The sequence below is a fragment of the Gadus chalcogrammus genome, chromosome 17, assembly GCF_026213295.1.
Source record: "Gadus chalcogrammus isolate NIFS_2021 chromosome 17, NIFS_Gcha_1.0, whole genome shotgun sequence".
Lineage (NCBI taxonomy): Eukaryota > Metazoa > Chordata > Actinopteri > Gadiformes > Gadidae > Gadus > Gadus chalcogrammus.
In genome coordinates, this window is record NC_079428.1 from 5,465,263 (window position 1) to 5,478,118 (window position 12,856).

At 43.7% G+C, this 12,856-nt stretch overlaps 2 protein-coding genes across 2 annotated transcripts; both read left to right on the forward strand.

The window, feature by feature from the left end:
• The first annotated feature begins 101 nt into the window (after nucleotides 1–101).
• eno3 (enolase 3, (beta, muscle)) lies at nucleotides 102–9,068 on the forward strand. The gene is made up of 14 exons (XM_056575804.1): nucleotides 102–435; nucleotides 1,662–1,747; nucleotides 2,134–2,229; nucleotides 2,610–2,668; nucleotides 3,642–3,711; nucleotides 3,799–3,932; nucleotides 4,022–4,138; nucleotides 5,737–5,842; nucleotides 6,112–6,309; nucleotides 6,996–7,072; nucleotides 7,166–7,290; nucleotides 8,118–8,226; nucleotides 8,433–8,491; nucleotides 8,868–9,068. The coding sequence occupies exons 2-14, from the start codon at nucleotides 1,663–1,665 to the stop codon at nucleotides 8,935–8,937; spliced, it is 1,305 nt and encodes a 434-aa protein (XP_056431779.1). The 5' UTR covers nucleotides 102–435; nucleotide 1,662; the 3' UTR covers nucleotides 8,938–9,068.
• A 2,331-nt stretch (nucleotides 9,069–11,399) lies between these two features.
• nppcl2 (natriuretic peptide C-like 2) lies at nucleotides 11,400–12,468 on the forward strand. Its single transcript, XM_056576190.1, has 2 exons — nucleotides 11,400–11,537; nucleotides 11,786–12,468. The coding sequence occupies exons 1-2, from the start codon at nucleotides 11,442–11,444 to the stop codon at nucleotides 12,059–12,061; spliced, it is 372 nt and encodes a 123-aa protein (XP_056432165.1). The 5' UTR covers nucleotides 11,400–11,441; the 3' UTR covers nucleotides 12,062–12,468.
• Nucleotides 12,469–12,856: the final 388 nt, after the last annotated feature.

Below are 12,856 nucleotides of genomic sequence, written 5' to 3' on the forward strand. Positions count from 1 at the left end.
AGGTAAAGTCTGGTGAGGTCTTTGCCCTTCTCTTGTTTCATCTGGACATGCACTTTGACCTTCTGGAAGTTAGGGAGTGTTTGACAAGAGCAACACACAACTACAGAGGGACAGAGAAACAGACAGGGAAATAACGACGACATTTAAAGACATAAAAACAGGACGACAGACAAGCAGAAAGACAGACAGACCGTAGGACCGACAGAGAAACAGATTTACAGACCAACAGACAGACAGGAGGTCAGGCAGAGTAAGAGAAAGGACATACAGTTCTTTATGTTTTACTTCAGTGAGAAACTTGGATACGGTCTCTGGCTCCTACCTATCCTTATCAGGCCCGCCCCCAGGCCCCGCCCCCAGGGAACGTCTATAAAGACTTTCCAGCATTACTCAAACTCACGTACTTCTACAGGACGGACCACGGCCCAACAACAGGTACAGTACACACACACACACATCAGAGTACTGTTCTTATAAAAGGGATTTAGGATGTCATTATGGTTGTGATTAATTCTATTTAATCTAGTTGATGAATATGTTTTAGCATTAATATTGAACAGTGGATGCCCAACTGATGGACAGACAGCTGGTGAGGGGGAGGAGCCTGATGACCTATCAGCCAATAGACCTTTAAGCTACAGTTGAAAAGACAAAAGTTCAGAGAGATAATGTGTGTGTGTGTGTGTGTGTGTGTGTGTGTGTGTGTGTGTGTGTGTGTGTGTGTGTGTGTGTGTGTGTGTGTGTGTGTGTGTGTGTGTGTGTGTGTGTGTGGGTGACAAGCTGAAGATAGGATGTGGGTTGTGCATTAGACTCAGCTGTTGTACTATTACAGCTCTCTCTCACACACACACACACACACACTTACACAGTTCTTGACATTTGGTTTGACATTTATGTGTGTTGGTGCGTGTGTGTGTGGCAGACATACCATAATGTAACAGAGTAATATCAACGAGGTCATGAACCCTGGTAAAGGTCATAGAAGTTTTGTTCCCCTACCTCTCTCTCTCGCTCACACACACACCACACACACACACACACACACACACACACACACACACACACACACACACACACAAAGGCAGATAGAGGAAGTCCCTGTGTCAGCGCCCAAGATGTTTCTCTTCACCCACCTCCCTCCCACACACACACACACACACATGGGTGTCTGGTTATGTCTCCCAGTTAATATAGACAAATAATTATCTTTCAAAGTCTTTGTATTAAGGCCATAACATGCCTCTGTGTGGTTTACCCTAATCTCACACACCCCGCAACAATGTTGCAAACAGTATTGAATTCACACTTCTACGCAACAAGTTGTCATTACACACAATATACACTAGAGGGTAGGGTAACGTTGCATCAACCAATAATGTGTTCAACATCTGTGGCTCATAGATGGCAAAATGAAAAGTAATCCCCTTACTAAAAACACTGGTGAACACGCATCCTATCCTTTACATGTTAGTGGAGTGTATAAAAGCCCTCCAAACTAAAGTAGAGCAATAACAAGATTTAAATGTTTATTGAAATCGAGCAACGCTAGGTTGCAACCATGTTGCTCGGTCGAGTTGATTTTGCAGACCACTGATTGCGTTGCTTATTATGCTGAGAATATACAGGCCTTAAAAAGTCTCTCCCTCTCTCTCTCTCAACAGGATGTCTATCACTAAGATCCATGCGAGGGAGATTCTGGACTCCAGGGGAAACCCAACGGTTGAGGTAGACCTGTGGACTGCCAAGGGTAAATAAACACCAATGCAAGCATGCACCACCCGCATTCCCCCCCCCCCCCCCCCCCACACACACACACACACACACACACACACACACACACACACACACACACACACACACACACATACATGTACACACAAACACACACAAGAGTGTTCAGAACAGCTGTTCCCGTTGTGTGTATGTTGTAAAAGGATGTGTGCGTGTGTACTAATGTGTGTGTGTGTGTGTGTGTGTGTGTGTGTGTGTGTATGCTGCATGTTTCAATGTGTGCATGCTGTAACATGGTTGTATTGATGTGTTTACTCTGTGACCTGCTGTGTGTATTAATGTCTGTACTTTGTGCGCTGGTGTGTGTATTAACGTGTGTACCTGGTGCCCCGGTGTGTGTAGGGCTGTTCAGGGCTGCCGTACCTAGCGGTGCGTCTACAGGTATCCATGAGGCCCTTGAGCTCCGCGACGGAGACAAGACTCGCTACCTGGGGAAAGGTAAAAGATGATACATTGAAACTGTAGTATAAGGTATAAGGTTTAATGTATTCATGTTTAATCATACATAAAATACGATGATAAATCTTATGATAAATAATTGGGACAACCCTTCCTGGGTAAAGGTAATCAATGAATATATAGTTATGTTAGAATATCTGATAAGGCATAAGTATCATATATATTTACAGTGCAGTTATGTGAGAATGTTATCATCTGTTGAATATACAGTTGGAGTATGACATAATCTAGGGAATGTATAGATACAGTTGGATTAAGACATCATCTGGGGAATGTATAGATACAGTGGAACTATGTTTACAATCTGAATTTACGGCTACAGGGGGATTATGTTTATACCCTGGTGTTTTTATCTGCAGGAACACAGAAGGCTGTGGACCATGTAAACAAGGACATCTCCCCCAAACTTATTGAGAAGGTACTGCATCGATTAATAATTAATACTTCACAGTTATACTCATTATTAGGTGAGCGCTGCATGATGCAGCGCTCAACTATTGTTCTTCATAAATTGTATTCTTTCTTTATTATTCTCTACAAACTTTGGGACCTATCTCTTTCCTAAATTTTTCACCTAAAGACTCAAATTTTAAAATATTCAGAACAACTTGGAATCAATTTTTTTATTTTTTTATTTAACAAATATACACACTTGCATCTTCAATAAAATCTAAACGGAATTTCAATATAATTTAAAATTTCTTCAGAATAACAGTTTTAGTTTCATACCCGCTCCGTTTTCAGTGTCATTGATTTACGTTTACGCTGGAGCGTAAGGACGTTCAGCAGTGTTGCCAGATTGGGCTCCCCCCCCCCCGCTGGATTGGGCTACTTTTTGAGGACGTTCAGGCAGTGTTGCCAGATTGGGCTTTTTTCCCCGCTCTTTTGGGCTACTTTCAATCACACACCGGCTCGCTCTTCTCTTAAAGGCGCGCACACACACACACACACACACACACACACACACACACACACACACACACACACACACACACACACACACACACACACACACACACACACACACACACACACACACACACACAGTGCAGGGCAATATATTTCTGCATTTTTAGCAATGCTTTGCGCTTTTCATTCAGCTGTAACTTTATTTGTTTCCAACCATTTACTTTTTCTTAAATAGAGTGCATGTTTACATTGTTTACTCCATTTAGACTTTCGAACTTTTGTTCAAATACTGTCACTTGAATAAAGCCATTTAACGTTTCTTTATGTCTTAATCTATGTGGCTTTATTTAAAAATGTTTTCAACCTCACTTTGTACTGCAGAACTCACCGCATTTTCTGCAGGAAATGCATTTTCTAGTTGCTATTATTATCATCACCAACCACCTCTCCATTTCCCTCTCTCTCTCTCTCTCTCTCTGTAGAACTTCAGTGTGGTCGATCAGGAGAAGATCGATAAATTCATGTTGGAGTTGGACGGCACTGAAAACAAATGTAACTGTCGGTCTGTGACTGTCTGTATCTCCAGCTGTATCGGTTTGCTTGATTCTAATGCTATTCTGTACTCCGGTGTGTTTGTAGCTAAGTTTGGTGCTAACGCTATCCTGGGTGTGTCGCTGGCGGTTTGCAAAGCCGGAGCGGCGGAGAAGGGGGTTCCTCTGTACCGCCACATTGCTGACCTCGCTGGCAACAAAGATGTTATCCTTCCCGTTCCTGTGAGTGGGTGGGGCTTCAGGACATGGATATATAAAGTAAATTGTATACACATATGTTGTAATGCTTCTAATATGTGTAACTCTTGCAGGCCTTCAATGTGATCAATGGAGGTAGCCATGCTGGTAATAAACTGGCCATGCAGGAGTTCATGATTCTACCAGTAGGGGCCGCCAACTTCCACGAGGCCATGAGGATCGGAGCTGAGGTACGCCAGCTCATACTAACTTATGTTATGCACAGTGGCGGTTCTAGACACATTTTACTAGGGGGTCAAGGAGGGGCCAGTGTTTAACTAGGGGGGCACAAAAAAAGGCAAAAAAAAATATTTAAAGATTATAAACTTTATTTTACTTTAAAATCATGAAACATTTAATTTGTACATGACTTTATAACTTTATCAGTCTGTATTTTTCTTTCAAGCTATCTTAAGTTGATGGAGCTTATGCCCTAAATCATCAAAATCATATAAACATTTGTTTTGTACAATCGTGCAAGAGAGGTAGGGCCATAAAAAATGAAAAATAAAATACAGTACAGGGTGCAACATACAATGTGTCAATGTGTCAATGTGAAAAAGAAAACTCCAGGGTACAACGAAATGCAAAACAATGTGCCATTTCCTATTTATTTTTTTAGTTTCAGTGTGGAGAAACTGTGTTACCAAGAGGCTGAGTTTACAGGAACAGTTACAGCAATCTTGCAGTCTTAGCTCAAAGGAAACTTCGCTGTTCCACTGTTCTATCCTCATTTAACGATAGCTGCTATTAGAAAGAAAGCGAAGAAAACGTAGGGGCATGCATTCGATTTTGTTGCATAACCACCCCTCCCTACTTAACACGGGCAGATAGCCTACTACTCTTTAATCAAATGTATTTGTTATCCCAGTGCAGCAGCCAAAACTGATGAAAATACGTGGTTAACAACACAACATTGTGTAGACTAGACCTAGCAAGGATACTGATATGTTGATGCTCGCTTCTGCTTCGACGAGTTTGCTTCTTATGATTACGTTTCTAAATATATCGAGACCAGACATTTACAAACTTAATTTCATCATCAGTTTGAGGAACTACAGTAACACGAATACGAAATTAAGTCGTTTTGCTTAGCTTCGACTCTTGCAGCAGGAGAAATCGTGCAGGCTCTCCAAGAGTAGTGTTAAGCTCTCATTTACCGAGCAGCAGCAGCACGTTGTTTGGGTGCGCCGCTCGAATTTAGCCGTGTAAAACGATGCGTCGCATTAGTTCCGTAAAATTAGTAAAATCATAATTGTTTTATTTGGTCAGCACGGGGGGGCCACAGGGGGGGCCAGGGACATGTCTACAGGGGCACTGGCCCCCGTAGGCCCCCGTGTAGAACCGCCATTGGTTATGCATAAGAAGCATAAATAATTATAATTCAATAATGATCTAACATAGCATTCTTTCTAGAAAAGTAATCACAATATTTTTATAATATAAAGTAACATGTACAAATACAACATATTATACATATTAATAATATGTTGTATACTGATCCAACATAGTATACGGTATTAGATTATGGTAATGAGACATTAAAACATATTATAAAGAATGATATGGAGTGGTCATGTTGTATTAAGATATGTATACCTTAAAGTTACAACAATGTACAGATTATGCATTTTACACCTTCCATAAACCCTCCCCCTGTTGACTAAATAGAAAGGAAAAAACGAACGGTTTCTAAAGTATGATGAGTCTCCAAGTGCTATAGGATGTGTGTACTGATCCTCCAATCGTGAAGTATAACTACATTTTGTGTGTGTGTGGGTGGTTGCAGGTGTACCATAACCTGAAGAATGTCATCAAGGCAAAGTACGGCAAAGACGCCACCAATGTGGGGGATGAAGGCGGTTTCGCCCCCAACATCCTGGAGAACAACGAAGGTGTGTGTGTGTGTGTGTGTGTGTGTGTGTGTGTGTGTGTGTGTGTGTGTGTGTGTGTGTGTGTGTGTGTGTGTGTGTGTGTGTGTGTGTGTGTGTGTGTGTGTGTGTGTGTGTGTGCATAGGTACATGTGTGCGCGTGTGTGTGTGTGTGTGTGTGTGTGTGATGTTGTATGCGTACATGGGCCTTCCTGCCCTAGTTGGGGGACTACATTGTACATCAGGTTAATGTGTCTGTGTGTGTGTGTGTGTTTGTGTGTGTGTGTGTGCAGCTCTGGAGCTGTTGAAGAGTGCCATCGAGAAGGCGGGCTACCCTGATAAGATCATCATCGGGATGGACGTGGCAGCGTCTGAGTTCTACAGGAGCGGCAAATACGACCTGGACTTCAAGTCCCCCGACGACCCGGCCAGACACATCAGTGGGAAGGAACTGGGAGACCTCTACAAGACCTTCATCGCTAACTACCCAGGTACAGCTGCTAGGTGACCTTTAGTATCCAGGTATAGCTAGTAGACCTTAACTACCCAGGTATAGCTAGTAGACTTTTACTATCCAGGTATAGCTAGTAGACCTTAACTACCAAGGTAAAGCTAGTAGACCTCTACTATCCAAGTATAGCTAGTAGACCTTAACTACCCAAGTATAGCTAGTAGACCTTAACTACCCAAGTATAGCTAGTAGACCTTAACTACCCAGGTATATCTATTAGACCTTTACTACCAAGGTATAACAGCTAGTAGACCTCTATAACTACCACGGTATAACTAGGAGAATTTAACTACCGAGGTATAGCAGTTAGTAGACCTGTTTAACTACCCAGGTATCAGCAGCTAGTAGACCTGCTAGTTGACCTTTAGTATCCACGTATAGCTAGTATACCTTAACTATCTAGGTACAGCAGCTAGTAGACCTGTTTAACTACCAAGATATAGCTAGTAGACCTTAAATACCCAGTTATAGCAGCTAGTAGACCTATATAACTACCCAGGCATAGCAGCTGGTAGACTTGACTACCCAGGTATAGCAGCTAGCATACACGTACAGGGCAGGACAGGACTCCAGTCCAGACAGACAGTCCAGATAGCATAGCGATAGCATACTACTGTGTGTTGGGACCAACTCTTTCTCTCTCTCTCTCTCTCTCTCTCACTCTAGTCCAGTCGATTGAGGATCCCTTCGACCAGGACGACTGGGCCAACTGGGCCGACTTCACTGCAGCTGTAGACATACAGGTATGTACACATAGAATATATCATATCCGAAGGATGTTCATGTGTGTATGTCTATATCTATGTATGCATAAATATCTATATACTGTCTTCTAGGTGGTGGGTGATGACCTGACGGTGACCAACCCAAAGCGCATCCAGCAGGCGGTGGAGAAGAAGGCGTGCAACTGTCTGCTGCTCAAGGTCAACCAGATCGGCTCCGTCACAGAGTCCATCCAGGCGTAAGCAACCCCCTACAGTCTGTCGTCTGTCGTTTGAGTCTTTGCGGTCTGTAGTCTGTAATCTGCAGTCTGTAATCTGCAGTCTGTAATCTGCAGTCTGTGGTCTGCAGTCTGTGGTCTGCAGTCTATAATCTGCAGTCTGTGGTCTGCAGTCTGTAATCTGCAGTCTGTGGTCTGCAGTCTGTGGTCTGCAGTCTGTAATCTGCAGTCTGTAATCTGCAGTCTGTACTCTGCAGTCTGTAATCTGCAGTCTGTAATTTGTAATCTGTAGTCTGGAGTCTTTCAATCTGTAGTCTTAATCTGCAATCTGTAGTCTGTAGCCCGTTGTCTGTAATCTGTAGTCTCTAATCTGTAGTCTGTCTGCAATCTTTCAGTCTGCGGTCTCTAATCTGTAGTCTGTCAGATTTAATCTGTAGTCTTTAATCTATAGTTTGTCATCTGTAATATTTAATGGTCTGCAATGTATAGTCGGTGTTCTATAATGTATCATGTTTAATCTCTTATCTCTAATATTTTTTCACAAATCTCTAACCTCCATTCTCCATTCTCTAATCCCTAATATGTTATCTCTAATCTGTAGTCTGTTATCTATAATCTGGTATCTGTATTCCGTAATCTGTAGTCTGTAAAATCGAATCTCTATTCTGTAGTCTGTCGTCTGTAATCTGTAGTCTGTATTCTAGAATCTTCAATGTTTAGTCTTTGATCTGTAATATTTGGTTTGTAATGTGTGTGTGCGTGTGTGTGTATGTGTGTGTTTTTTGTATGCGTGCGTGTGCCTGCGTGTGGGGACCGTGTGCGTGTGTGTGCGCGTGGGATGTGTGCAGGTGTAAACTGGCCCAGAGCAACGGCTGGGGGGTGATGGTGAGCCATCGCTCCGGTGAAACAGAAGACACGTTCATCTCAGACCTGGTGGTCGGACTCTGCACCGGCCAGGTAGGAGGAGGAGGAGGACGACGAATGGCTGATGGAGGACGGGGGGAGGGATGGATGATGGAGGATGCATCATAGATGGATGATTGATGGGTGATCAATGAACGCTGATGGGTGGATGATGGATGTTGGAAAATGGCTGATTAGTGATGGATGGATCATGGATCACGGATGGATGACAAGTAGATAATCCCTGCTCTGTCCCTCAGATTAAGACCGGGGCTCCATGCAGATCAGAACGTCTGTCCAAGTACAACCAGCTGATGAGGTAAAAATTAAACCAGAAGAATCCAGTAGAACCAGTAAACCGGTAGAAATTGTGTAACCAGTATAACACAGTATATATCCCAGTATACAAATAAGTATAACCAGAATTTAATCATTAAGTATAACTCAGTATATATCAAGTATATAACCAGTAGATAACAATTCAATACAACCAGTATTAAAACCAGTATATAACCAGTACATAACTGAATGAGGTACTCTGAATGAGAACTCACAATGAGGTATTTTAAACTTCTCTGCAATCATCTACTCATTCCTAACTCCTCGTGGACCATTCCCCACCGAATACATGGTCCTATGTTCAACTCCATGTGACCTTTGACCTTCAACCTATACCTTTTAACTTTTTTAACCAGAATCGAGGAGGAGCTCGGAGACAAGGCCAAGTTTGCTGGCAAGGACTACCGTCACCCCAAGATCAACTAGACAACCACCTCTCTCTCTGTGTCTCTCTCTCTCTACATCTTTCACTCCCTCGCTCTCTCTCTCTCTTTCTATACACCGCTCTCTCACTGAGGGTTTTATGTTGTAATAAAACATTTGAACAATACACTGAACTCAGCGTCTGATTGGACGATGGATTGAATCCTCTTAATTCTGACCTCTAGACCCGCAAATAGACCCAAACCAACACACCAACAGACTTAAGCACACCGACACACTAACACACCAGAACACTATACATACTAACACCAAACACACCAACGTACCAACACACAACGCTGGTCGACGTGGTGACATCAGACTGGTCGTCATGGGGCTGTCAGGGCTTACTCTCAGGAGATTTAAGGAAAAGATTGATGGTTGCTTAGCGATGTTCATCTGACCCCCAAAAAATAACCTGTGTGTGTGTGTATGTGTTAGCAGTTCTGTGACGCAGACAACATTCCTGCCCCCTAACCCTCTTCACACCCTCTCTCACACACACACAGCTATTGTGTGTGTGTGTGTGTGTGTGTGTGTGTGTGGGGGTGGGTGGGGGTGGGGGTGGGTGGGGGGGTGGGTGGGTGGGCAAGAGACCAGGGGCTATTATATGGTTGTGTGTTTGTGTTGGTAAGCGCAAATTAGTGAGTATTACTGGGTACTAGCATTTATGAGCGTGTATTATTAGTGTGGGGGCAAAGTAGTGTACTGGTCAGGTTGATGAGTTGACAGTGGTGGGAAATCAATAATGCTGTTGTCCACCCCGTTTGTCTCTCTATCTGTCTGCCATTCGGGAGACATGTGAGAGAGTGCTCCCTACGGGGTCTGGGGCTTGGCTTACCGGCCAATCACACATACGTCAGTCCCTGTGAAAGGAAGGGCCCCCCCCCACAAGACCCCCATGATGCTCCTTACCTGTCTCTCTATTGTTTAACTCCTACTGGCTACTTTATGACCTGTCCCTGTACTCTCCAACCCCTACCTGCTCCATAATGACCTGTCTCTGTACTGTCCAACCCCTACCTGCTCTTTAATTACCTGTCTCTGTTTGTGTAATTATTAGTGTGTTTGTGTGTGTGTGTGTGTGTGTGTGTGTGTGCGCTTGCTGTTGATTGCTATAGTTACGGATAGGTGGTTGGCAACACTCTGCTCTACAGGAAATACTTCCTCACTGTCTGTTCATCGTCACGGTAACGCTTTACGAGGGGGCGAGGCAGCAGGGGTCACAGGTCACCTGGTCCACCCCGAGAGGGGGGTGGGGGGGGGGGTGTCTGAATGAATGCATGCTAGAACTTAATTGTAACAAATGAATACACCAGATGAACCATAGAACTAACACACACACACACACACACACACACACACACACACACACACAGTGAAGGATTCTACAGCATCTCATGTATATATCCTGCATCTAATGGGTTTTTAATCTAAGAGGCTATTAATGTGGTGTATATATATATATATAGCGGGCCAGTATTAATGTAGCAGTAATAGTACTCTGTATAAGAACTACCGAGTACTATATGAGTCATGGTACAGGATACCGTGGCAGAATAACAGTAGAACTGCGCCTGACTCCACACTGCATTCGTTTTCCCGACACCGCAGTCGAACAGGCCAACGTTATAAAACAATTTGCAGTGGCAACTGGTTTTCCAAAAGTAATTGGGCCCCATCCAGTTTTTTTTCACTTTCCATTTGTACTATGTGAAACGAGCATATGAGGCTGAGTGAGCTTACTGAGAAATATAGATAATTATGGGTGTTCCTTCATTCGGTAAATGATGGGGGTCGACGGGGTGTGGACTCTGAGCTCCTTCACACGCGATCAATCTCGGGACGGTTAAACAGTTAATTTGACCCCATGTTAGATAACGATCAACATTAGATCATGAATAGTTGTTAGAAAAAGTATAATTATTACATCATGAATAGTGGTTGGATTATGATCATTATCGTATTCCGAACTGTTAATATTTATTTATATAAGGCTTGTTATTTTCAGAAGACATTTTTGTAAGTTATATTACAATACTTGTCATCCTAAGTCCTGTGTGTGTGTATGTGTGTGTGTGTGTGCTTGCGTGCCTGTGTGTGTGTATGTGCATCCATGTGTGTGTGTTGCATGCCTGTGTATGTGCGTCCATATGTGTGTGTGTGTGTCTGTGGGGCGATGTGTGTGCATGCATCAGTGTGTGTGTGTGTGTGTGTGCATGTGCGTGGTGGGGGGGGGGTGGGTGGGTTGTCAGGGGGACAGTTCCTAGAATGTGTGACGTCACAGAGTTGTGTCGTTTATAAGGAGTTTGAGATCCAGATTCACAGATAGACCCGTTCTGATCCTACAGAACAGACAGACTGACAGAGAGATAGACAGACAGACAGACAGACAGACAGACAGAGAGACATACAGACAGACAGACAGAGAGACAGATATACAGAGAGACAGGTTATAGCTGGATTGTTTGTTTGGACATTGTTGGATAACATCCTGTTCTCCTGCAATGGCACCTTGCTCTACCCTCCTCCTCCTCCTCCTCCTCGTCCTCCTCCTCTCACCATGTACAGCTGCTCGTCCTGCCAGCGACAAGCAGGTCAGATAACTCTTCATCGTTTCCTCATCATCATCCTCATCATCACCATCACCATCATCATCCTGTCCACCCTACAGAAATAGCAAGGCTTGCAAGGCTTCTGGTTGAACTGGGTGAGGAATAATAATGTTGTCACATGAGTTATACTTGAACTAAATGTTAGCCTTATCTCTATTGAAAAGGCCCATATCCTTAACTCTCTCTTTTACTCTCTCTGTCTATGTCTCTTTACCTCCCTCTCTCTCTCTCTCCAGGTTGTGAGGTTATTTGGAAGCCATCTCCTGTCCCTCATCATGGCCCCCCCTCTCTATGATGACCTCACAGAGGCCTCGGCACAGAGCCCCGTCTTTTCCTCCTCTTCTACGAGCGGATTGGCCGCCAGACCGCAAGAGGTCCGCCGGTTCTTCCTTGACTTACTCAAGAGCAACAGGAAGTTGCGGGGGCGCAGCAGGAAGCGTATGGCGGGCGGTAGAGGCTGTTTTGGAATGAAGATGGATCGTATCGGCTCTATCAGCGGGCTGGGCTGCTAGTCACCCTCACTGAGCTACCACCATGATGACACTTTCCATGACATCCCACGGTGACGTCACACCCGTGATGTCACCTCCATGACATCACGTCCACGACGGTACATCCGCGATGTCACGTCCGCAATGTCACATCCATGTTGGATCTTCAACAGTCTCTGAACTGTTAACCTCGACCCCTGGCCAAACCGCCAGCAGCACTCTGGAAGTCACATCGATGACTTCACACTGGGATGTGACATCACACTGTGATGACACATCCATGACGTCATGTCTGATCTCACACCATGAAGTCAGATCAATGACCAAACGTAACGTCCATGTTGGATCGTTAACAGTCTCTGTTGACTGTAGCCCTTGACCCCTGGCCACTACGCCAGAAGAACTCTATTTCAGTGTGTGTGTGTGTGTGTGTGCGCGCGTGTGTGTGAAACATAAAGATACGTAAACGTGACATGCTTGTCAAGCTGTTGAACTTCAGAAATAAAAGGATAGGAAGGTGAAGAGTCTTCAATGATTGCATGAGATCTTTCCACTCTAGATATTCTTATTGATTATAGAAACAGTATACAGATAGAGGTAAAGGTCAAAGAAAAAGATAGATTTGAGATACCAATTTATGGTTTTGGTTAAAGGCCATTGCAAATTAAATTGTAGATTTGTAGAAACAGTGTTCGCTGTCCTGGCTGGATGACGTTGCCAAGCAAGACATTTTAAATATTTTAGAAAGACAGTCTTATATATCAGGGTTAAATAAAGAGATTGTATGAATAAAATAAATCGGATTAATAGTATCAT

Bases quoted from the DNA above. Each gene is read 5' to 3' on its own strand.
- eno3 (XM_056575804.1), top strand. From the start codon at position 1,663: ATGTCTATCACTAAGATCCATGCGAGGGAGATTCTGGACTCCAGGGGA. The intron at 2,230-2,609 runs GTAAAAGATGAT...TTTTATCTGCAG, and splicing joins GACTCGCTACCTGGGGAAAG to GAACACAGAAGGCTGTGGAC. The intron at 8,492-8,867 runs GTAAAAATTAAA...TTTTTTAACCAG, and splicing joins AAGTACAACCAGCTGATGAG to AATCGAGGAGGAGCTCGGAG.
- nppcl2 (XM_056576190.1), top strand. From the start codon at position 11,442: ATGGCACCTTGCTCTACCCTCCTCCTCCTCCTCCTCCTCGTCCTCCTC. The intron at 11,538-11,785 runs TAACTCTTCATC...CTCTCTCTCCAG, and splicing joins CCAGCGACAAGCAGGTCAGA to GTTGTGAGGTTATTTGGAAG.